Genomic DNA, 27500 nt, shown 5'->3' on the forward strand with positions numbered 1-27500 from the left:
ATCAAAGTCACTATTCGACGTTGTTCACCGAAGTCGAATATTCGCTTATTTTTATTGTTTTCTCTTTAAAAAATATATAGTTTATAAAGCTTGGCTAGATAGGAAGTCATAAGAATGAGTTGTCAATGCCCCTGGTGGATGAATTTGTTAATACTCTATACCAGGGGTTCTCAAACCTTTTTAAGCCGTGACCCCCAAAATAAACATATTTGAACTGGGGACCCCCACCCTGACAAGCACTTGGAACTGTAGGTATTACATTTAATGTGACTCGGTTCCGCAGATAAATATTGTGAAAATAGCAGATCTACATGCTCAAGAGCATGTAGATCGGCTATTTTCACAATGTTCGCCTCTTGCTTACTTAATATTTGACAGTTTGGCCAGTCCTGTCGAATATTCAACTATTCGAATACTTTGAGGTTGAATAATTCGAATACTAAAAATCACTATTCATGAATGCCCTATTATACCCAAATGGATTCATTTCATTTGTGGATTAAGTCAATTCCTAGCATGGTGCTGACATGTTTTGTTGTTTAGGAATGGAGTCAATGTTTGGCGTTCTTTGGAGGGGACTTATCCATAGAAACAACATGTCTAGACTAAGTTTCCATATACAGTGTAGAAAAAAATGCGTACGTTTCCCCATTAGCGTTATAACATCACTTATTAGTCAGGTAATGTTAGAAAGTTGTCTTTGTGGAATAGAAGGAACCTGCACAACAGTTCATCTCCAGTTCAGCCCATGTTTGCAGATTCAATTTTCAATAACCTTTTTAAAGTTGCATTTCCTTCTTTCATTAATACACCCATTATTCTGTTGTGGATGTTTTAATTTAGAATCTATTAGTGTACTTATTCATCATTAACTTAGAAGCAGACTCATGCAGGGGTTGCCTATTCCCAGATTAAGCGTAATACTGTGTAATTAATTATACAGTAAATATGCAGAGGACATGCCTGAGTGAAAATATCCAATCTATAAACTCACAATGTTGTGCAATTCGATTCCATCATGTGCTTGTAGATCTGCTATATTCACAATTATCGCACAACACTGTGGTACGGCAAAGAATAAAACTGGGCTTTAAGTAGTTCATCAGATTAATCGGTTCAGTTGATTATTAAAAAAATCTATTTGATTTGCTTTTGCACTATTCATTGATATACAAAAAACCCAGCTCTACTCGATTATTCCACTAATCGAAAAAGTAATGTATAGTTGCAGTCACAGAGGAGGATTGCGGGGTCATCCATTATGCGGTAACACACAGCAGGTTCCCTGTTAGTGGCAGCGTGAGCATGCATTCCCTCTACTGTCTACTCATTGGTCCTCATGGTGAATGGCTGCATTGACATCAGTAATGAGCATGGTGTTGAGGACGTCACTCTGTCATGCCTCTGGGAATGAATGGAAAGAGTTGAACGGGTGGGATTGTCCCCTATTAAGCACTTACACCCCTCAGCTATAATATTAACCACTTACTGTAAGCCCTACTGTACACTACAGCAGGGGTTTTCAAAGTGGGTGACGGGGAACCCTGGGGTGACGGGGCACCCTGGGGTTCTATGGATAACTCCCCTCCAATATGCTATAAATATAAGGTGCTGGGAGTGAAAATTAGGAATATAATGTAGGGGTGTCTCGGATTAAAAAGATATTTATAGGGGTGCCCCGAGCCAAAAAGGTTTGGGAACCCCTGCACTACAGTATACTGTATACTTTGTTGTACGACTATCTAAAATAGCCAATCTTTATTTTTGTAACAATTTAGATTTTTTTAGGGGAAAATCTTGGATAAGGGGTCATCGCCATGCTGGCTTGTGGTGGACATTTTTGTCAAAATTCTGTTCATGCCACGGTTATACAAATGAGTGGACAATAATATCAGAAACACATAAAGAGCTATAGCTTTAAATTACCTTTACAGAATGTAATACAAATGTGAATAAATACAAAGTTAGAGAACCACTGTCATAGTGGCTAAAGTGTTAGTGTCATACATATTCTGAGGAAAAGCTGGAGACTAACATTCAGTAATTGTAAAAATGTGGTCTTATGATACAAATAAGAACATTATAATGTAAAAGATTGCAGCAGACAAGGACACGTCTTGCCACGGACATATTGATGACCCTTGTGGATAACAGTACAGCTGTACTCACTCCACTGTGTGTGTGCACGTGTGTGTGTGTGTGTGTGTGTGTGTGTGTGTGTGTGTGCATTTGGAGGAGAAGGTGCTATTTGTACCCATAATTACTTGTCCGGTTATAACAGACTGAAATGTATGACCAATATTGACTGTGAATAAGCTTATGACGTGTTGATTCTGTACAGTCTGGACTTGTTTGGATTTACGCACATACATGTTTTTTCAAGCATGTGGGACATCAGAAGCAACTGAAAATATTTGTGTCCCTTGTAATGTATTTTATAAATGTGGACTCAAATAAAGAAATTGAAATGTGTGTGTGTGTGTGTGTGTGTGTGTGTGTGTGTGTGTGTGTGTGTGTGTGTGTGTGTGTGTGTGTGTGTGTGTGTGTGTGTGTGTGTGTGTGTGTGTGTGTGTGTGTGTGTGCGCGTGCGTGCACATGAGTGCGTGCGTGTAAATGCATCCCTTCAGAAAGAACTCGCATTCACATGCAGCGTCAGCAGAATTCTCCCCTTCAGTGCACCACTTCAGAACCACCAAATCCTGTTTGTTCTGTCCGTCAACAGCCCGCCCCCTCCCCATCCACCCCTGGCCTTGTGTTTATGGGTCTGGTGGTGGGAAAGCTCCTAATCTTCATTCACATTCAGCGGACGATGTGTGGATGCACAGTTCTCACATGCACACACATGCACATATGTGGAGGACCACACACACACAGACCTCCACCCACCCACACACACGCACGCACACACATCATGTCTGTTTCCTGTTTTCTTTTTTTTTTCTCTTCATCTCCCCATCTTATCTCCTTTCTAGAGCCCAAACGATGCCAGATTTTCGTGTCCGATGCCAATCCCGATTTTAGACAGCACTGGGCCACCGATTACCAACGTTTTGACTGTGAAGTGCAATAACTTTAATTTGATTAAGGTTTCTAATACATCAGATCATTTCACTTCTAAGCAAACAAGTACAAAATACACATAAAGTGAAAATCTTATTTTTATTTTACCACTTCAAAATAGAAAACAAAAACAGCCTATTTCCAAACTCACAAGGCGTGGAGTTGTGATGTGATTATTGTGAGCTTGTACATGTACTGTTTTTAAAACCTTTTGATTGATTGATATCTATATTGATCATGAAATAAAAACATTATAGTCACGTGTAACATACTGTACAACTAACCCACCATAGTATGAGGTGTGTATGATGTAGTCTGAACAACCTTCAAGAATGTTCAGCTATAACGACCAAAATAGAGATACCAGGTTGAAAGTGTTTACAAATCGGGATACTGATGTCGTCAAAAAGTCACATAATGGCAGATACATCGACCTGGCTGTAGTTTTACTCCCTTCACCAAGAGGGTTCTCATGAGCTCACAGGGGATGACACATGCCTCGGAGAAACGTGCCTCATTCAGTCATTTTGTCACGCAGCTAACTGGTGGGATGCAATGGGAATATTATTGTTGGCACGCTACTCAAACACTAAAGCAACAGTGGCCTTTCCAACGGGCTTTCATGAGATGGAGGTTAATGGGACTTTCATTCACGACTTGAAAGGCCCTTGTGAATTATCATCAATAAATATACAAATGTTTGCATGAGAATGTCATGTTTACTGGCGAAACCTCGCTCAGTGACGGCAGAAAAATATCACATGCTATAAAGATACAGTTGTCCTGACATGACTGTGTGTGTGTGTGTGTGTGTGTGTGTGTGTGTGTGTGTGTGTGTGTGTGTGTGTGTGTGTGTGTGTGTGTGTGTGTGTGTGTGTGTGTGTGTGTGTGTGTGTGTGTGTGTGTGTGTGTGTGTGTGTGTGTGTGTGTGTGTGTGTGTGTGTGTGTGTGTGTGGGGTGGGGGGGTGTGTGTTTGTATATCATTAGTCATAATAATCTTTCCCTTAAAACCTGTTGGTGGCCTCCCAGAGAAGAGAGAGAAGGCCATACAGGAAAAAGCCAGAATCAGTTGTCACTCTAATGGGTTCCTAGCCGTTGCTTAGCAACGAAGAGTACTTCAAAGGTAGCTACAGTAATGTGCATTTGTCATTACAGTAGTCTTAGACGGTGGGCAGCACTTAATGGTCAACCTACTTTCAAAGGGACAGGAGGATGACTCATAGTGACTATGTGAAATGACTCCAGCCAAATGGATTTAGTCACTAGACTAGTGTGTTTCTTTTTGTGTTTTTTTGCTACTCACCCCACGGAGGTTAGGGTTAGGGTTAGGGTTAGGTTTGGTTGTTGAAAAGATAACTTGTAGAAATAGCGACACGCTCCCCCTGATAAAATAAATCAGTTTTATTCAGGTCTGGTGTTAAGCAATTCATTTTCAATAAATACTACATTTGCTAATAGTGCCAGTATTCTATTCTCTGAGTATTCTCAGTACTACTCTCTCTCTTCTCTTATGCTCTCATTCTCCGTCTTCCGCTGTTTCTGCCACTCATCTATTTTTCTCCCATCCTTTCTCTCTCTCTCATTCTCTCTTCCTCCGGTACCACCTCTCTCATCTTGTCTCTCCCTCTGTCTCTCCCTCTCTTAGCTGCTGTGCATGGTGATCACCGACAGCTGGGTTGTCAAGGCGTTGAGCATCAGAAGCCTGGCCGACCAGCCCCTCCTCTCCCCGCGCCACTACCAGCACGCAGACCCCGACTCGGGCACCCCGCTGGTCTGTGACAAGTGCCCGGCAGGCACCTACGTGTCCTCCCACTGCTCCGCGACCGCCGTGCGGGAGTGCAGCCCCTGTCCTCAGGGCTCCTTCACCCGGGGGGAGAACGGCGTGCAGCACTGCCACCACTGCAGGGCCCCGTGCCCCACGGGCTTCGTGGAGAAGGTGCCGTGCACGCCCACGCAGGACCGCGTCTGTGCCTGCCCCCCGGAGAGCTTCTTTGTGGCTGCTTCGGGGCAGAACAGCAGTGACGTTGGCGGTGCCCAGTGCAGGCCGCACTCGCTGTGCCCGCCCGGCACCGGCGTCAAGCGCCGCGGCAGCGCCGCGGAGGACGTGCGCTGCAAGCCCTGCGCCAAAGGGACTTACTCAGACGTGGCCTCCAGAACACTGCGGTGCCGGGCGCACACGGACTGCCGGGCTCAGGGGTTGGCGGTGCTCACGCTGGGCACCCGGGAGACCGATAACACCTGCGGTCCCCTTTCCACGCCACCTTCCTCATCTTCCTCTCCCAACACTCCGCCAGGCCTCATGAGGCCTGCCTCTGCCTTTGTACAGGAACCCCTGTCCTCTTCCTCAACGCCCTCATCGTCATCATCGTCAGCAGCAGCACATAAAGGTAAGACCACTCCCAACTTAAACACTGTTTCCTCTTGAAATCTGCCTTCCATCCTGCAAAAAACCTTAAATGACTGGTAATCTCACGTCTCCAGATCTCTCTCGTCAGGCGTACAAGAAGAGACAGAGATCTGGCCGGCTGTGTGTTGTTAAATGACTGGTGGTGCTTAGTTTACATCATAACAGTCAAAAATGAGAATAACCAGTTGGTTGATGCTTTTGGTTTGCTGGAGGACAATGCATTTACATGCCCACTAATATAATACTAAATTCTTTTCACATTATTAAAGCAGCTCAGTGTCCTTGTGGTTATAGAGTGTCCGCTCTGAGATTAGGAGGTTGGGGTTCGATCCCTCCGACGTGTCATGCCAAAGACTAGGAAAAAATGGGAACCTCAACCAATGCTTCCCTGCTTGTTACTCAGCAACAAGGGTTGGATGGGGTCCCTGTGACATACTAGCGTCATGTCCAGGGGGTGTACATCAAGCCACCTTACATAGAAACAGGACATAGGCCCCTGTCCTATGGGCCTCATTGAATTGTTGTATCTAACCTATTCATTTTTCAATTTTCAAAGTTTACATCAACATCACACACAAAGGCTCTAAAAAACAGAAAACAGAAATAAGACAGTAGACAAACAGTAACAAAACATAAAAACAAACATAAGCGGTAGGACAGAATATTACACTTTCGGACAGAGACAACTCCCGCCACTTTCATACAAGAGTGGCTTCAAAAAGAGTAAATAAGTACAGTACAATCTGACTTTACATCTGAGTTTCTCTAAAGGTATGAAGGAGAGGACCTCCTTCAACCATTGTGAGAAAGCGGGCGCCTTCTTGGATTTCCAATTAAGAAGAATTAAGCCCTTTGCACACAGGACAGTTGCGTTTTTTTCGTTTACGGCATGAATAAAACGCATTGGATTTGGTGTGCAAGGCTGTGCGGAATCGGCGCTGCGGATCCAAAAAGGAGTCATAAAAGGAGTGATGAGTTTTTTACCGCATGCGACAAGACGCACGAATCGAACTGGTTTCGATCGAGAAAAAAACGCACGGCGGCAGCCACTCGTCGCACGGCTAATTCGGATCCGGTGGGCATGAGGTCATAGAGAATAATTGTTTTCTTTTCAAAAAATGATATTGTCCGTTTTATCCGTGCGGTTAAACGCGCCTGTGTGCAAAGGGCTTTAGTCTGCGAGCCGTATCTAACCTATTCTAAATTGAATACTTTTTCTACCACTGCAAAGTATGCATGGTGGGTGAATTGTACTTGTTATTGCTGTGTGGGAGTGTCAGACGATCAGGTTTTACCCGTTCTGGTAACCATGATCTCACCCTTATTTGGACATGGCAGATTGATGACCGAACGTCTGTGATGTGATGGGACATGTTTGGTCTTCGTGAGCAGATTGTGCTGGTTCCATCTCTGGACTTCATGGATGTCACAGGGAAACCTTGTATGTCCAAAATGGTTACAACAACAACAATAGCAAAATGTGTTTTAATGGATATAAAGTCACATGTAGTTATTATTTAGTCACAAATTCTTGTAAATAATTTTCATTAGATTAGAATAGTTCTAAAATCCACAGACAGATTAAACCTCTTTCACTTTAGCTGTAAAACATGTTCAATATTAGCAGATCTACAAGCTCACAAGTCACAACGCTTTGCTTTGTGAGCTGGTAGATCAGTTACTTTTGTTACTTTATGATGAAGTAGTGGCATTAATTCATGTAAAAAACATATTATTATTATTTTTTAAATATGGAGAGATACAAGGTTTCTGCCCAGAAGCAACGTGCTAAGACATGTCACGCCTGAACACACAAGACTAATTACCTTCCTGTTTTTAAGGATCAGTGTGTGTTTGCATGTACAGTATTTACACATCCCTCCACATCCCACATGCACACACACACACACACACACACACACACACACGCGCGCTCACACACACACACACACACACACACACACACACACACACACACACACACACACACACACACACACACACACACACATACTGACAGACAGACTGCCTACATATCAAGCCCTATACATTAGTCCTGTACTTTGTAAACTGGCTTAAGGAAAGTCAACATGTTATTTATATTACATGCTACAAATCATTCTGGCCTGTGTCCACAGGCCTCGTCTTTTTAACCAGTTGATATGTAAAAGGATTTTGTCCCAAAGCAAGCACTGCAGCTATTGTGAACCCACTTCAAGCACGTCACACTTGGCTAAAAGTCACGTATGTAAACCAAAACGTGTTGCAACGTCGGTGTTCTGTAAATATCATAAACGCCCCTGAAGGTATTTTTGTATTATGTTCTACAGTTCAAAGACATGAACATTAATATTCTCACTATGTATTCACCGTGGACTTGTATGTGTACATTGTGTGCCCAGCTTCAGGGCTTACGCAAGCTGTTATTGTGTGGCGCACAGTAACGGACTCAGTTCCCAGAATGGACACATTTTTCTTTGTGACAACTCCAAAAAAGAAGGACATCCGTTGGCTTGGAGACCAACGGGTGGCATCACCCTGACTCAGGAATGTTACTATACACAGGAAGAGTTTGTGTCATCTCTCTGCGGCGGCTTTTTGTCTTTCAGTGTGCGTTGTGTGTTTTGTTTTAATCCTTAACTCATATGCTGCTATTTTAAACATAGGCTGAACTGTTTTCCTGCCAAATTGTCCTTACCTTTTAACGTGGGCACGTGCACGCATAGTGCATGATCTGTGCGGGACTCATGTAGTAGACCGGTAGACAAGATGACAGCTTTCGAATTAAAAAAAAATCAATTGGAATAGACAAATCCGTTGCCAGGCAGTATCCTGCTGTATCCGCCAGTATTTACATAAGAAAACATTGGAAACAGCCAGCTGTGCGCTATGGTAACACGTGGACACGTTCGCGCACATAGCAGACGATATGTGCGCGGATCATATGCCAGGCGGGCACAAGAATCAAACAGCTATCAAATAAAATAAAAAAACATGTGAAAAAAGAAGATGATATGACCGAGCAGGATGCTTCCTTGTTTACATGGAAACTTATGGGCCCGGAGCTATGATTGGCTCTCAGACCGGATATGGAAACCTAGATCCGGTCTAAACAGGAAATACGACCGGATACAGTTAGGAGGTGGGCCTAAAGTCTCCGAAGCGGCTATATACAGCGACCATACTTTTAATTGTTTCATAATGATTAAAGCGAATTAAATTTCCGGGATCTACAGGCATCGCAGAGTGGTACAGCGGGAAATCTCCGGTTTCGACGGGGAACGCAGGAAATGAGTTAACCTGGCATCCCTATTTTGGTTATATTTTCGCCCGCAAGCAAAAGATTCTCAAAATTTTGTAAAAACAAGTAAAGAACATTGTGAGCTTGTAGATCGGCTATTTTCACTACTTCTTACTTACACATTTTGTTTTCTAATTTATGGAATTTCGTAGATTCATGGAATTACTTAGAAAATGTGTTTTTAATCATAGAAAATGTTTTTTTTTTTTTTTTTTTATATGTTTTGAAATAATAATAATATTTAAGTGGTGAAATAATAATAATTAAAAACAAAATGTAAGAAACCAGAAATTAAGGGACCCATAAAAATGTGTCCTCGGCCCACAAATGGGTCCCGACTCACTGTTTGGGAACCAGTGTTCTAGTCTGTTCTCCCAAACCTTTGCTGAACCCCACCCCCCTCCCCCCCTCTCATCAAATTTCCAGTGTCTCTCTCCCGCTGTACCCCCTTGTACCCCCTAGTTAGTCAGTCCGTGGGTGAGTCAGTTGTATTGTTGGTCACGCAACCAGTCGTAAACTGACACCCCCCAAGCCCCCCTCCTTTAAACTGACACGGCTGTTTGTTTGACGGGGGGCACTATTACATCATGAGTGTTCTTGTCCTTCAGGTCTCTGTTACCGTCAATGATGAGGGTGGGGTGGGAAGACAAAAAGGTCCCACGGTTACAAAACAAGTGTGTCAGAGGTTGAAAGGGGGGAGAAGGAGGATGGAGAAAGGAGAAATACGTGTACGTGTATGCATGTGTGCTGAGTAAGACTGCTAGATTCAGACACATCACTTTTGTTTGTGATTGACAATAAGGATAAAACTTAATTAGAGAGCTAATCAAACATTTAGGTGTATCAGGTAAGAAAACAAAAAAAGATTGGTCATGGATACCTTTTCATTCTAATTGGATTTGATTCTGATTATTTATTTCATTTATTTATTATTCTTTATTAAATGAGATAAAACTTTCAATACGTCATGATTTTTATTTTTTTATTTGACTGGACTGGATTTAACTTTTTGCCAGTCAAAACAACAACCTCACTTTGTGAGATTAACAGCTGTTGTGCCTCTGCACCTGCTGATAAGAGGATAGGACACAGATTACCACTCATCCCAGGGACAATCCTCCAAATATTTCACAATACAGAATAATGCTATTATACAACAATGATCCCATTAGCAGTACTAGAGGCATATTGAGTTCAGCAGTTGGGAACTATATGCTGTTGTATTGCAATCGATAAGAGTCTAATGAGAGTGGAATATCGACCCACTGTTCCTGTTCTTTTCCACAGACGAACACAGCCAGCTGCTTGATGGTCGGTCCCCCACCGCAGCACCAGTGGGAGAAGAGGAGGCGGCCATCCCTCCCGGCGAGGCCCACCACGCAGAGGGTCTGGTAATGAGCTGGTCCGCTACGCCTTCTCCCCCAGAATCCCAGGATGACTCAGACCAGCAGTTATCCCCCACGCGGACTCCACCCTCCCCGGCCCGTAAACACCCCCGCACCCACCTGAACCCCGACCCTCCCACCAAGAGGGCCATGGAAGGGGGGACAGAGGACGGCGCGGCCGCAGGGTCCGGGTTCGGTATGGGCCGAGGCGTCGGAGGAGCAGGAGGGGTCCAGGGGAACATCGGGGGCGGAGCAGGAGCTAACAGTGACTCCAGCAACTACTACAGGCCCACCCGCAGGGGGTCCCCGCGGCCCAGCGCCCAGCGCCACTTTGACATCAACGAGCACCTGCCGTGGATGATCGTGCTGTTCCTGCTGCTGGTGCTGGTGGTGATCGTGGTGTGCAGCGTGAAGCGCAGCTCCCGCGTGCTGAAGAAGGGACCCCGGCAGGACCCCAGCAGCATCGTGGAGAAGGCCATACAGAAGAAGCCGTCGGGGCCGCCCACTCAGACCAGGGAGAAGTGGATCTACTATTCAAACGGACAGGGTGAGTCCTCTTCTTCTGGGTTTGGCTTACTGAGATGTTACTGTAGTAGGGGGTCGACACTCTTATCCAGAGCGACTTTCAAGTGTGAGGTCGGAGTGAGAGACATGAGCATTGAACATGAACATGGGGGTAAGTGAAGTTGGTCAAAGAATTTAAGTGCTAGAAGTACAGTACAATATGTGTGCAACAAAATAACTTTAGTAAGCGAGTAAACAACATAGCTAATATCTATAGAAGAACATACATAGCATCACCAGTTTCTAAGAACATACCTAGCATCTGTCTAGGAATAGCATTAGTATCTAAGAACATACCTAGTATCTAACCTAGCATCTACCGGTATATCTAAGAACATACCTAGCATCTGTCTAGGAATAGCATTAGATACCTAGTATCTAACCTAGTATCTAACCTAGTATCTAACCTAGCATCTACCGGTATATCTAAGAACATACCTAGTATCTAACCTAGCATCTACCGGTATATCTAAGAACATACCTAGCATCTATCTAGGAATAGCATTAGTATCTAAGAACATACCTAGTATCTAACCTAGTATCTAACCTAGTATCTAACCTAGCATCTAACCTAGCATCTACCGGTATATCTAAGAACATACCTAGCATCTATCTAGGAATAGCATTAGTATCTAAGAACATACCTAGTATCTAACCTAGTATCTAACCTAGTATCTAACCTAGCATCTACCGGTATATCTAAGAACATACCTAGCATCTATCTAGGAATAGCATTAGTATCTAAGAACATACCTAGTATCTAACCTAGCATCTACCGGTATATCTAAGAACATACCTAGCATCTATCTAGGAATAACATTAGTATCTAAGAACATACCTAGTATCTAACCTAGCATCTACCGGTATATCTAAGAACATACCTAGCATCTATCTAGGAATAGCATTAGTATCTAAGAACATACCTAGTATCTAACCTAGCATCTACCGGTATATCTAAGAACATACCTAGCATCTATCTAGGAATAACATTAGTATCTAAGAACATACCTAGTATCTAACCTAGCATCTACCGGTATATCTAAGAACATACCTAGCATCTATCTAGGAATAGCATTAGTATCTAAGAACATACCTAGTATCTAACCTAGCATCTACCGGTATATCTAAGAACATACCTAGCATCTATCTAGGAATAGCATTAGATACCTAGTATCTAACCTAGTATCTAACCTAGCATCTACCGGTATATCTAAGAACATACCTAGCATCTATCTAGGAACATACATACCGGTAGCATTAGTATCTACAGTAACCTAGCATCTATATCTAAGAACATGAATTGTGTATGAGTTCTGGGCAAACCCCGCCCACGGACACGTCTTATTGGCTGAACCGGAGTTAGGGAGCACTCCTTTTTGTCTGCTTGGACCGCGTGGAGGTGGCGAAAGTCGGGGGAATGAAGATTTACTTTTCTGTACCCCAGTGTATGTAAGTCAGACGGCAGAGTTGGCTCATGCAACCTTCGCAACGCTCGACACGGCGACGGTTTTCTAAAAAAATTATGTAGCCATATATTGTCGTGTGGAAGCCTTGCATGTCCAATAATGTTTATTTTCATTTTTAAAACAATCTACAAGCTCACAATGGCTCCCGTCGCGAGGCTTGTATATCTGACACATTTTTCACTACTTTTGTGCGACACTCTTGTTTGATTTAATACTTTATTAAAAGTTGAAACGTAAAGATGCAAGGTTTCTGCTTGACGATTCTTTATTTCTACAATCTAAAATGACACAGATGCTGTCACAGATTGAACGGGTTAAATAGCCCACCGTGAAGCAAGAAGTGAAGACACAAAGATAATAGTGCCAGACGGAGTCGAGGGCCATTAGGGGTTATAATAGTGGAGGATTGAGGTTGACTGTAAATGAGGTGGTGGAGCCAGACTGCGGCGGATGACAGGGCGTGACTGCAGTCCTCCTGACTGACAGAGGGAGGTTTGCTAATGGGGCTTGTCACATCATGGTGTGTTTATGTTTTAGGTACTTTAGCTGCTATAACTTGCTCAAGTACCTTGTTTTTGAGTGGTGCTAACCGGTCCTACGGTACATCTGGCTTTGTCTGTATGTATGTGTATGTATGTATGTGTATGTATGTATGTATGTACAGCAGGGATGTCAAACTCAAATACGCAGGGGACCAAAATTTTAAAAATGGAACAAGTCGAGGGCCGGACTGGTTCAATGTTTTTTTTTAAACGTATTGAAATGATAGCACATATTGAACTTGGACCTAACATGTACAGTTGCAATATTTTCTTATAGCTATGTCAGTAATTTCAAGTGAAAACTTCGTTTAACCATTTTTGGGGAGAGGGGTAGCTGAAAGTTGACCACAGGCGATATGCTTCCTTGCGCTCGCGGGCCCTCGATACACACCAATGCACTCGCAGTTCATTGTGGGAATTGTAGTATTATGGTGGTGCGTGCAATATACCAGCGGGCCAGTTCTAATAGTAATTCAATATCATCCCGCAGGCCAAAGATAATTCATTCACGGGCCTGATTTGGCCCCCGGGCCTTGAGTTTGACATTATGTGATGTACAGTATGTATGTCGACACTTGGCTCATTGGCCAAGCTTCGTGGGACGCTTAATGAAATGAACAGAAAAGGCACCGCTCATGATTTCTTTTTGCCATATTGGCTGCTTTATGACAACTGCATTAGGGACTGACTGAACTTTGAGTCAGTAACTAGAAGCAGTGTTGTTTTTGACAGCAAATTTTGATTTAGTTTCAGTCATAGTCTTTTGAATAAAATGTCATTTAGTTTTAGTCATAATTTAGTCACCTGAAAAGTTTTTGTTTTAGTCTAATTTTAGTCGACTGAATATCATAAGATTTTAGGCGACTAAATCTACTGTTGATTTAGTTGACTAAAATGTATTTTGGCAAGCCTTGATGGCATTGTAATGATTTTACACTTGGTTTGCATGCTGAAAATGGCCGACACAACACGTTGTGAGCTTGTAGATCTGCTATTTTCAGCACGCAACCAAACATAAAATGACTCTTTTCTCTACCAGTCCCTCCCCAACATTTTAGTCTAGTGTTTATTTTGTTGACGAAATTGTCAGTATATTTAGTCTTAGTTTTAGTCATCACAGCTTAGTTTTTATTTAGTTTTCGTCAGTGAAAAAAAACGCAAACACAAACATTTTTTGTCATAGTTTTAGTCGACAAAATCAACACTGACTAGAAGGGAGTATTAGAGCAGAGTTTGACACTTTGGGCTAAAGGAATGCAAGCACCAGATAATCTAGAATTTTATGCTTGAGATTATATCTGGAAGGTATCTGCGCAGCACCAAGACGAACATTGTACATGAACAAATTGTACGATATCTCCAGGGCAATCCTGAACATTCATAGCTTTTCTCTGACGTACTTCTCTGTACGTGTTTATGGTCAGACAGGGTCTGAGAGATCCACGGCGTCACGAATTCACGATATGATCCAGTTACATTTCACTCAATGTGACCTCATTTTGATATCTCGCTGAGAGGAAATGTGTTTATCTGGAAATGGCAAACAATTGGGAATTTCCCTGGGCTTAAGAAACAAAACCAAAACAAATAGGGAGATCCAAGAAGAAAAATCAATATTCACAACATTCAAGTAAACGTGTGTGGATAAGGATAAAAACCGGGCACCCACCCGTAGCGGCCAACTGTCCTCACACGCACGCACGCACGCACGCACGCACGCACGCACGCACGCACGCACACGCACACACACGCACATGCACACGTACACAAGTCAACCATTGTTCCCCATGGTATTTATAGAGTACACTCTGGATCTTTCCCTGCAAGACCATCTGTTGGTGTCGTAACGGCAGGGAAACCTAAATCCAATCGATTCTGCCCCAGAGCATACAGCATGGAGAGGTGACAGTTACACAAGCAAGGACATGACCTCACTGCACCACTTACACCACCAGTGGTGGAAAAAGTACTCATCTTCTTTACTTAAGTAAAAGTATCAATACTGCGATGTAGATGTAGCCTACTCTGTTACAAGTACAAGTCCGGAATTCTAAATGTACTTCAGTAAAAAGTATGAACGTTTTGGCATTAAAATGGACTTAAAGTTGCTAAAGTAAAAGTACAAAATGTTTGAAAATAGCAGACGCATTGTGAGCTTGTAGATCGGCTGTTTTCAAATAGCCAAGGTATATAAGAGGGCTAAAGTGGTTCATGTACCGGTATGTTTTATAATATTATAATTTAGATGTGCAAAGTAACTAGTAACTAAAGTTTTCAAATAAATGTAATGGAGTAAAAGTACAATATTTGGATCCGAGATGTATTGGAGTAGAAGTAAAAGTATTGGGAATTGGAATTACTCAAGTAAAGTACAAATAACTCAAAAGTACAGTACTTAAGTACTACTTAGTTACACCACCCGCCAACCCCCCCAACACGCACGCACGCACGCACGCACACACTGCTTCTTCTTGTCTGTGTTTCTGTCCTTCTGTCTCCAAGCCTTACTCTGTGTGGGTCCTGCCCCTCTTTATAGAGTGATATGGGGATGACATCATTATCTAGTCCAAACTGGAAGTTACCTCCACCATACAGATACATGGGTTCTTTATAGAGCCACACCGATTATATCGGTTTGGCCAATGAATTGGCCATTATTGACATTTTTCATGGATCACACAACCGATGTGTCCCAATTTGTATCCACTTTAAACATGGCATCACTGTTTTCAGTATGTCATCATAGGATAACATTTTCAAAAGCAGCAGTTCTACGAGCTCAGAATGCATCACAGTTTACAGTTTACAGTTACAGTTTAGGCATTTAGCAGCCGCTTTTAATCCAAAGCGTCTTACAATAAGCAGATAATACATCACTATAATAAACAAGATAACATGTCAGAACATCAACAACAATATAACAAATGCATATGAATATCAATCTAAACAAAAAACAATATTATCAGTAAAGAAAAAAACGATTCTAAAAACCTAAAAAACAAATGCTAACTAGCTTCCTGTATGGTCATTGAGTGTTTCAGTAGTGCTATGGGTTTAGGTGGAGTCTGAAAAGGTGAGTCTTCAGTCCACGGCGAAAGCTAGCGAGAGAGTCCGTTGTTCTAACAGGGACAGGGAGTTTATTCCACAGCTTGGGGGCCAGGAGGGAAAACTGTCACATTGTGTTGCGAGCTTGTGGATCTGCTACTCTTCAAGATTTTTGACTGACAGTGAACAACATGTACTCCGACAAAGACACAGAAACTATGACACCATGAAATCAGGCGGATCGGCATAACGTTTCATAGCGGCCCAAACTCTAGTTGACAAAATGTCCCTCAAAACATCGGCAATCAGAAGTCTAGGACTCATTAGACCAAAAAATATGCCATTGTCTGCCTCTAGTTCTGCACCGCAGATTTCTGATAGCGTCGTTGCAATGGGTTCTGGCTAACCACCTACACAATTACAAAGTAAACAACAACAAAAACAACATAATGGCTTCAAAATTCACAGTTACGATATCAACAGCCGTAATATAACGTGAAGCTCTCAAAACTTAAAAACAGACTTTCTTTTCTGCATCAAATCGAAAGCCGAATGGTAAAAGAAATATGATTGTAAATCTAGCGAGGGAACCCAGTTTTTGGGGTACACCGGGGCTACAAACTGTAACACTATCCCACTATGTAAAGACATCAGTAAGACTCGTCTACTCTCTACTATTCCTCTTATCTCTCTGTATCTCTCCCTGCTTCTCCCAACCTATTGACACAATGTCTGTCAACAGGTGTTGTAGGTTCCCATTCCCAAACCTTTCAGGCTGAGAAAAAGAGATTTTGCTCAGGACACAAAGTAGTGAAAACAGCAAGCTCACAAGCTCACAACACGTTGCTTCGCGCCACGTTGTGCCACGTTGTGCCACGTTGTAAGTTTGTAGATCGGCTATTTTCACTAGCCTACTACCGGTACTCTAATTTAATGGAATTTATTCGATTTCCCTTGAAATTACTGAAAAAAACTTTTTTGGGAATGTTTTTTGAAAATATTTTTGAATAATAATAATGAAAAAAACAAAATGTAGGAAACAAAAAACAAAGGAACCCATAAAGCTCTGTCTACGACCCACAAATGGGTCCCGACCCAGTGCTTGGGAACTAGTGCTATAGAGTAGGCCTATACCCTGTGCTCCACTGCAGAGCTTGTCTTTTCACACGATGGGAGAGAGTGAAGAGAGAGACCCAAGAAACACTAGCTCAGGACACCTCCTGTCTGTGATACCCAACTCTCTGAAACCCCTTTGACTGCCCCTCAGCCCTCCACCCCTCTCCCAGGGGCATGCACTGTATCTGTGTGTGTGTGTGTGTGTGTGTGTGTGTGTGTGTGTGTGTGTGTGTGTGTGTGTGTGTGTGTGTGTGTGTGTGTGTGTGTGTGTGTGTGTGTGTGTGTGTGTGTGTGAGAGAGAGAGAGAAAGGGAGAGAGATACAGGCGGGTGGCTCAACTTTATCACTGCTCTCCCTCTCTCTCTCTCTCTCACACACACACACACACACTGACTGACCACAGAGAACCGGAATGATCTGGTTCCAACTGCATCGGGGTTGGTTGGATGGTTGGCGAGGCCGGCTAGTGGGTCGATCGCTCCTCTTACACGGATGTAGAGATAGAGAGGGAGAGAGCGACAAGGAGAGATGGAGAAAGGGAAAGTAAAATGGGTGCAGGGGGAAGTGTTCGAGTTTGACACGGGGGAAATGTTGGAGAAGCACAGCAGACCTGGGTCTCCCAGACATTAACGAGCAACAACAATTCATATCCCAGAGATTTTGTAAATTTTGCCAATTTAGTCATTATGGCAATTCATTCCTACCACTGTTTGCCATTGCTGTGTGGCTCACCTGCCAATGAGGAGGGGACTGCCCCATAGGTCGAACTCCCGTTGGGTCGAAAACCGTCGGCACGTTAGCTACTCACCAGCGTCGGCAGGTTAGCTACTCACCAGCCTCGGCGTCACAGTTACTGAGGTTAGGGTTAGGGTTAGGTTTAGGCATAGTTTTACTGAGGTTAGGGTTAAGGTTAGGTTTTGGTGGTCGGACCAAAGGGTGTTCGACCTAAGGACATGTTACCAATGAGGAGCCTCCACCGGGAGGACGTAGCGCCACCGTCCTACTCCTCTCCTTCATCATTCCCCACATTACTTCTACGTGCCGGCCCAGCACACAGGAGTATGTGCACTGACAAAGATCGCACTTTCTGCCCGGCTTTCTAATTTTATTTGTATAGAGTAGACTATATGTAGCAGAGTGACTCACTGCCTCAGCCTGATGGCCTCAAAAGTCTAATATCTCCCTCAGTCCATAGGGATATCCCTTTGGTCCGGTGGTCAAGATTTTGGACTTTCACGAGGGAGACCCGGGTACGAACTCTGGGTGTTACGTATAGACCCATTTCTCAGAGAGGCAACCATAACTGCGATGTCAAATGGCACCTGTGTGTGGGCAGCTGTGAGCAGACACCGCAGCTGCACGGCAGTGCTCTGGAAACAGGTCTATAGACACTCGGCAAGCTGGATTCACAGTGGAGAATTCAAACCCCTACACTTGAAAATGATGGAGCTTGATGGAGCTTTCAGATCCTTCATTTCAAAGTAATAATTTAAAGTATCAACAGATTATCGTCATTTCAGAAAAGAAACGTGATGGATTTTTGAAGAAAGGGAAAAAATGTGGATGATTTTTGAAAATGTTCACCTATAACAAAATGCCAAAAATAGCGAGGGCACTTTGGAAATGGCTAATGATTGTTTGGTTGCAGATTTGCATAAAAGTAGGTCGGAGAGGCTTATTATCGTCGGTATCAGCCGAGAATGCTGGAGTCTTTCCTTGTTACAATGAGCTAGAACCCTCGGATATGGATTGCTAAGGTAGAGCGCCACACATACCAATAAAATAATGAACATTTAAGGGACCTGGGACCCCAACTGATGCCCCTGAGTACAGTGAGTAGTAATGTATCGGTCCGTCTAGTAGTGCTTACTGGCTTTTATCTCAATTCAGAGGAGACTTTCTCTTTTTGGAATGTTAAATGTAGGGTGACAGATAATAAGAATAATAAAAATAGAAGAAGATACATATATAGCTGATTCTTTGCTACAGTATGTCTCAACTTAACCTCGCCTGAGCAAAAGTAAGCTGATTTCTTTCTCCAAATAAGTACAGATGCAGAAGGAATTGTTTATCAGTGCCTCCTCCTCCCCTTCAAATAATTTAACGATATTTCAGACCAATTCAAATTTACAGCAAGGTGCTTAAGAGGCATTGCATGTTGCTTTAAATGGTTGCCTGGTTTTACATTCGAGCTGAGCATGTTTATGCGTGTGTATGGTGTGTGTGTGTGTGTGTGTGTGTGTGTGTGTGTGTGTGTGTGTGTGTGTGTGTGTGTGTGTGTGTGTGTGTGTGTGTGTGTGTGTGTGTGTGTGTGTGTGTGTGTGTGTGTGTGTGTGTGTGTGTGTGTGTGTGTGTGTGTTCTCCCCTCTTTCTATGGGTAATTTACTTCTTAGCGAGTGTGTGTGTGTGTGTGTGTGTGTGTGTGTGTGTGTGTGTGTGTGTGCGTGTGTGTGTGCGTGTGCATGCATGTGCGTGTGTGCGTGTGTGTGTGTGTGTGTGTGTGTGCGCGTACAGGTATGCGTTGATAAAAGCATGTGCCCATGTGTATGTATTTATACCGATACGTATGTATGCACATGCAGCCCAAATAGGCACTTTACACTGCTATTTATTCCCTCCAACATAAAACAAAACAGCTTTTTAATCCACCCAAGGTGCACGACTGGCTCCCTGGGACGGTTGTAATACCCCTTTTACAAGAGCAGTTAAAACAGCCAGGCAATAAATGAAAAAAGAAAGGGAAACATTGAAGAAAGGATCACACACAGACCTGGCATTCTCTGATAGCAAGCCAGGAAGTAGTCAAAATTGCTACTTTTACACTGTTTGGCCAAACGAGGCTTGCCAGGGCCAGCAACCGGGGTAAAAATGTTTTTTATAGCACATGATCTGAAGAAGTTATTTGTTTATATGAAACTATACTATAGTCCAGCTGGTAAGTCTTGTCTGCCGGCGGTAAAAAAAGGAATCGCAAAAAAAATAAAATGTTTTGGAAGCAAGCAGAGTATCGTAAATATGAGGAGGCCTGGGTGGCCCTATAGTGGAAACTCCACTAATCATGAGTAGGCCTGCAACTATCGATACGCTTCTAAGCGATAATTTTATCGATTACTTTTCAGATTAATCAAGTAATTGAGAAGTGCAGGTTGTTTCAGTGCTATTTTATACTTTGTCGCACATTAGTGTCATAGAAAAACTGTATATATATATATATATATATATATATATATATATATATAGTATTCACCTAATGACATGCCAAAATAGGGATCAATTATTTTATTCTATTATCGATAATTTGTTATTATCAATTAAATTAAAGATTTGTTTGATTAACTGTTGCACCCAAAACATGGCCTAAATTTAGGTTAGGTTTGTCCCTGGTACTCTAGGGCTGGGTGCAATAACCGCAATGCTGCCATACTGCGGTTGTGTATACACAGTATACTGTACCGTATATTCTTTCATTCAAAACAACTTGTAAGGGAGATACCGCCATACCGCCGGTAAACTAAAGATCCATGCCGCACCAGCCCTACTTACTTGAAGCTAGTCAATACTCAATTTTATTTGTATAACACATTTTATACCAGGTAGACTCAATGTATTTCGCCTTTAGTCTTCCTCCCCCTGCCAGAGAGTTATGTAACATTATACACAATCAAAGTAGCAGCATTTTGCATCTGTCCATCCACCCACCTATGAATAAAGCTTTTAGAGGTTATGTCCACATTTCTATTTTAGCTGCTTTTAGATCAGAGGAGTCGATTGGGTATGGCAAGGTATGGCAGCTTTACATCAAGGAAGCAAGCACGACTCCAAATCTCTTCACTTCTGAGCATTTTTACCGGGTGCACGGTCGGAAAAGTAACTTTGAAAAAGAGCATCTCTAAAAGAGAATACCAGCACTCACGGAACGGTCAATTAAGGCACTTTTATTAAAGTGTTTAAGTTGGCATGGCACGCCACAGAGCAAACAAACAGCGAACGTTTCGGCGTCAAGCCTTCATCAGCGTTGTCTCATGTGCCATGCCAACTTAAACACTTTAATAAAAGTGCCTTAATTGACCGTTCCGTGAGTGCTGGTATTCTCATTTAGAGATGCTCTTTTTCAAAGGTATGGCAGCTGCCATACCTTGGCTACATGGGAAAAAAATAACATGTACTTGTTGGTATGGCAACATGACTGGTGTCTTGCACGCATGCCTTCGCGCGCATACAAGACACCAGTCATGAACTGACGCCACTGTTCTAGATGTTTTACTATGGTGCTCTCCTCTTCCCAGTGCCCGAGCATCGCGATTCTGTGCTGTCGGCGCTCTCGGGTACCAGCGTTTTTTTTGGACCCGTGCCCATGGCGCTTCAAGCGGACAATAGTTCAACTTTTGGAGAGGAGCGCCGGTCATTTGATCCTCCTGATTGGGTCTGACAACCTAGTCATTTCCAAACAGGCACGTGCACACATAGACATCAGAGGGGGCTTGAGCCCCTGCCCTTTTATCCATCTGTAAAAAGTGCCCTCTCCAGACCATGAATGTGTTTTTTATATGGTGAAAAAAAACGCAAATGCCCTCTTTCTATGCCATACCTGAAGGCAGCATTCAAGAGAATTGCCTTGTCTAAACTCTCCTGAACTTGAATGCAGCATCTCATGTTGAAAGAATTGTCCTCTCAGTGTAGAAGTCAAGCATCGAAAATAGCCGACCTCCAAGCTCACAACGTGCCGGGCTCTGCGACGCGCTGTGAGCTTGGAGGTCTGCTATTTTCAATATTTTCACCAAAAGGCCCTTTTAGAAATGTCAGCCCCTGCCTCTCTAACATCATTTGCACGTCCCTGTTTCCAAACCCACGTTAGATCGTTACATAACCATGAGAATTCCATGTTTACGTTGTTTCGAAAATATATTTGTGCTAATAACAAATGACAGGACATTGGAGCGCAGCAATGATTGATAGGTTCTAAATATTTAGGGCATCAATAAAAGCATGCGGGCGCTCTGGACATGATATCCAAAGTGCTGCTCCACTAAAAAAAACTTGTATCTGTCTGTAGACACAGTCACTTTTAACCACAACGTTTTATAGCCTCGGTACCCAGATTTGTATTCTCGTTCGGCTCAAAAAGAAATATACATTTTAGGACCCCACAACACACACCCATGCACACATGCACCTACACACGCACGTGCGCACACACACACACACACACACACACAAACACACACACACACACACGCACACACACACACACACACACACACACACACACACACACACACACACACACACACACACACACACACACACACACACACACACACACACACACACAGCGGAGCTGTATCAAGGAAAGTAATTTTGTCATTTAAGTTATGTGTTCAGCTTTTCTTATCCTATGGATACTTCTGGCTAAAGCATTGTGAATGAGCTGGAATCCTTTGAGGTAGTCCAGCGAAAAGGACACTACAGTAATGACTCATTTGCAGTGGAAACCAGACTAATTAGTCAAAACAGGACACTTTATAGAATCATCACTGACTCATCATCACTGAGATCTTATATCTTGAGCTGTTTATTTTTGTCTCTTTATGATGCGTAAATATATTATTATTAAGGCAGTGAATTCCCTCCTGCATTTTTAACTGTGGTTACCCCTTGTCGTTTTGCCCCTTGCAGTTGCATGGTCCATTTCGAAGCATTTTCTTTCCTGTCAGACAGAAATTATTTATTCTCCCCGCCTTAGCTCACACCAGACCCCTAGAAAGAGAGAGTTATGACACTTACGTCGACTTCCATTGTAAGGTGTGGAAAGCGGACGTGACGTCACTATTTAGCGTACTGGAGTCTGGTGATATTCCTGCTGCTCTTCAGCCTCGTCCAACTCCATTGTAACCAAGGCATTTTCACTCGCTGGTAAGTAGACTAAATCACGTCTTTTCCCCCTTTTAACGCACTCACGCCACGGGCCTCTCCAAGTTAATTTAAGTGAATTTTAAAGTCAATAAAGTAAATAATTTAAAAGTCAATAAAGTCAAATTCTTTACATTAAACACTAACTAGAGCCGATTATGTGAAATAATAATGTTGCCTACCTTGGAGAGGCCCGTGAATGCGTTAAAAGGGTTAAAAAGACATGATTTAGTCTACTTACCAGCGAGTGAAATACAATGGAGGTGGACGGAGCTGAAGAGCTGTAGGAATGTCACCAGGCTCCATCGACGCCACTTCCGGTTTGCGGCGAGATCAAAGCACGGCGCACTCTCCATAGAATGCTCCCTCTGGCTCACAACTATCAATTAACACTTTGCTTTTTGTCAGTGTTCGTTTTGATGACATTGCTGCATTCTTTAAATGTCATAAAACATCTGAACAAACAAATGGGAGAGCAGGGACATTATGTTAGGTCTGTGGAGCCTCTGGGACACATTGTTTACGGCAGAGGTTATTTTAAATCCTTTTATCCAAACTGGAGCGTGAAAGGAAACAGGGAATTGATTGCGGAGAGGAGGGCTGACTCCGTAGTTATGTATCAAAACTATTAACCGTGCTTTATGATTTCTATATATCCACTTTGTCAGCTGTAGTATTTGAGGGAACGTGAGAGGGAAAACAACATGTTACCCGCCGACCACCCCCTTTGCTAAATACTCACAAAACGCCCACCGTTTACAACGCCAAGTTCCACACACGAGCCCGGCAGGGAGCCACACCATAAGGACATACTTTGCTCTGCAGCGCAGGGTGGGCTAGGGGAAGGCCCTCACACAAATCGGAGGTATGGTTTGGTCGGAGGTATACAATTGGCCATGTGTCCAATCATTGCCACACAAGCATGGACACACGCATTTCACTAGTTGAATATTCTGCATGGATTCTACGCCTTCAGGGTCAAAACAGGAAGATTATGTTACAGTAGATAAAAGGGTTTTACGATGAATGCTCAAATGCACCCTTGTCGTGAACACCCCTGCTTTTGAGTGAAGATTGGGAGTCAGTGGTGAATAAAGTTCAGGAGGAGAAAACAGATGTCTTTTGAGACAAAAAGACAAATGAGCTGAGTTGGAGAGGTGTGTCGTTGATGGTAAGTGAAGCATGAAGCTCGGCAATTGTGCCTTTTGGAAATTGGACCCGTGGGCAGGTTTTTGGTAAGCTGCTGTGAATAATGGAGGCTTGCTGCTGTTCGCTATGTGAATCCAAAGAATAGTTTTTGATTGGTGGGTCAGTTGCAAGCTGTGCCTGCTGTAGGGCATTCATGAATAGGGATTTTTAGTATTCGAATTATTCGACCTCAAAGTATTCGAATAGTTGAATATTCGACAGGACTGGCCAAACTGGCCAAATATTAAGTAAGCAAGAGGCGAACATTGTGAAAATAGCTGATCTACATGCTCACAACGCCTCGCAACAATATTTACCTGCGGAACCGAGACACATTAAATGTAATACCTACAATTAGCCCTTCGCTATGCCCCTCCTAAACCCGTGCTTGCCCAATGCCACGTTTAGCGACAGGTTACTAAGGCGGGTGCCTTGGCAAGCTGCCATGGCGGCGTGCAGCAATAGCACCCAGCTGCAGACTAAGTAACCTGCCTCAAACGCACGTCTAGGAAGAAAACAATAGCCTATACTAAAGTCAGATTAACATACAGTACACAAGTGTTACCAGTTATATTTTCTCATGAAGTGCTCCTAAATTATTCCCGTGGGTTGGTTTGTGTAGGTCAGTGCAATCCGTTCTGTTTTTGTTTCAGTGTTTGTGACACGGAAGCGAGTGGGTGGGACGTTCGCGAACGAATCGAGTCTTTTGAACGGCTCTTTGAAATGAACGATATAATTCGGTTCACAGTAGGGAGCCGTTCCTTTCTAATGAACAGTGTTGGGAAAAGTACTAAATATATTTACTTAGGTAAACATATCAATACTGCAATCAAGTTTGGAATGTTATTAATGTACTTAATATTTTGTGTTTTATTAATGAGTAAAAGTAAAATAGTATTGGTATCAAAATGTACTTAAATTAGCCTACCAATATTAGAACGTAGCCTACTCATTATGCAGAATGTCCTGTTTCACAGGTTTTCCAATGAGTAAAATGTAGAAAAATCATTTGCAAATAGCTGATCTACAAGCTCACAATGCATTGCAACGTGACACATTGTGAGCTTGTAGATCACCTATTTTCAAATGCCAGAAATGTATCCAATGGCAAAAATGTATAGGCCTATTTGGGTGGAAGTGATTTACAATCATAATCAAAATCTACAAAGTAACCAGTAACTAAAATGAGGCAGTCTTTTGAACGGCTCTTTGAAAGGAACGGATCTCAGAGATCCGGTTCACTTCAGAGAACCATAAATCCCATCTCTATCTAGCAGCCAGACTCGCGGTACAGCGATGCGCGCCGCCATGGCAGCTTGCCAAGTCAGCTGCGTTAGTAACCTGTTGCTAACTTGGCATTGGACAAGGACGGCTTTAGGAGGGGCATAGCGAAGGGCTAATTCCAAGTGCTTGTCAGGGTTGGGGTCCCCAGTTCAAATATGTTTATTTTGGGGGTCACTGCCTAAAAAGGTTTGAGAACCCCTGGTATAGAGCATTAACAAATTCATCCACCAGAGGCATTAACAACTCATTCTTATGACTTCCTATCTAGCCAAGCTTTATATTTTTTTACTTCTATAATTTTTATCCCACAATTTTGTAACCCATTTTTTCACCCAGTGCTAATTGCCTATGCAAACTCCACACAGAAAGGCCCTATCGCCAACCCCACCTAGGGTGTAGGCGCTGATGACGCGGAGGAGGAACACGCCGCCAGCGCCCACATCGTCCCCCGGCGGGAATCGAACCCAGGACCTTCTAGCTGTGAGGCGAAGCGCTAACCACTGCGCCACCGTGCCCCCTTAGCCAAGCTTTATAAACTACCGGTATATATTTTTTAAAGAGAAAACAATAAAAAAAAAAAAAATAAGTGAATATTCGACTTTGGTGAACAACGTCGAATAGTGACTTTGATATTCGAATATTCTAATATTTGGTGAATGCCTTAGTGCCTGCTGTGAATTACCGTATCATACCACAAATGCACACCAACAATTAACACTGCTACTGCACCACCTCTGCATCGTAGCATTCGATCTTTCGGTAAATTCAGGTGCTTGACCAAATAACGTGCCTCAACATGTCGAATCAGCATTATACATTCCCCTTCGAAGCAGCTGGTGAGAGCTTCTGTTAAAGAAATAGCTTACCCACTCAGAAGCTCTATTCCTTTTTCAAGCTGAGTCCACAATAACACCACTAAATCCCGGTTCCCTTAACAAGTCAGTTTCGACATGCTAGTCATTATGACTCATACTAGTTTCGTAACATGTCAGTTTGCGCCCAGAACAAAGGTGAAAGTGGGCTAGCTAAAATGACTAAGTGACAGAAACAAGCCAAATATTGAAATACATTTATTGTGATTTGTGAATTATTTGGTGTGATTATTTTTCAAAGTTTTGTTAATTCATAATCTCAGATGCACCACCACGCCGTCCCTCCATATTTGGTCAAGAGAGTGACATCATCAATATGATGTCATCGATATAACAGAGATCCACAGGGAGTTAGACCCTGTATTGTTGTTGAACAATGTGGTTTTTAAACCTTCAGAGTGGGAAAGGTCTCATCAGTTACAATTAACCTACTCCCCCCCCCCTCCCTCCCTCTGAGACGTGTGTGCACGCACACAAACGCACGCACGCACGTACACACACACACACACACACACACACACACAGAGACACACACACAGACACACACGCACGTACGCACGCACGCACACATACATACACACACACACACAGAGACACACACACCAGCGACATGGGACAGAGTGGGTGGCTTTCTGTGGGTTGTTTATTGGCTTTCTGTGGCTCATGTTAGCTCTTTGTCCCATGCCAGAGCTGTTTGCTCCCTCTTCCTCTGCCTTTCTGCAGCCCTTCACTGACATCATGACAAAACCATTTCCCATTTTTGGCTGTCATTTAAAAGCCATTGTACTCGTTGTCCTTGTAGCTCTGGCCACATGATTACGTTAACCATATCAGAAAACATTGTAACCTCATCAAAACAAGACTGACAGCCAGGCACTCAGACAGGGATACTGACTGTACACAGTGTACAGTTTACTTGTCAACTGTGTATAGTCGCAGCCGAAGGTTGCAGTTAAGTATGTAAACCGGCACATCCTGTCACTGTCAGTAGGTCCGTAACACCTCAATGTCTATAGCTGACCTCAATGCCTATGGCTGACCTGCCCATATATGGAGGCTGACCTGCCCATATATGGAGGCTGACCTCCATATATGACCTCATTTCTCATCAGGCTTATGGTGAGGGATAAATGCCTTTCTGGGATAAATGTTGACTCATTCCTGACACATGAAATGAGCTCCAGGCATCTGTGCCTTGCTTGCAACACCAGTTTGACAATCAGTTTGGTTTCATATTGTGATAAGGCCAGCAACTAACTCTACAGCGTTTTATTTTTGTTGCTCCAGTTGTGGCTATGATGTTATCCAGTATGGTTTCTATTTGTTGGTTGATCGGAGTCCCTCAGGGCTCTATACTAGTA

At 43.1% G+C, this 27500-nt stretch overlaps 1 protein-coding gene across 1 annotated transcript in view; it reads left to right on the forward strand.

The window, feature by feature from the left end:
• Nucleotides 1–27500, forward strand: part of tnfrsf21 (tumor necrosis factor receptor superfamily, member 21) — a gene marked incomplete at both ends in the record, with an annotated part of 63753 nt that overhangs the window by 5832 nt on the left and 30421 nt on the right. The window contains 2 exons of the mRNA XM_080744861.1: nucleotides 4706–5447; nucleotides 10056–10700. Of these exons, the coding sequence (XP_080600987.1) occupies nucleotides 4706–5447; nucleotides 10056–10700 (1387 nt within the window). The remainder of the gene's footprint in view (nucleotides 1–4705; nucleotides 5448–10055; nucleotides 10701–27500) is intronic.

The sequence above is a fragment of the Nannobrachium achirus genome (assembly GCF_963921795.1).
Source record: "Nannobrachium achirus genome assembly, chromosome: 16".
Classification (NCBI taxonomy): domain Eukaryota; kingdom Metazoa; phylum Chordata; class Actinopteri; order Myctophiformes; family Myctophidae; genus Nannobrachium; species Nannobrachium achirus.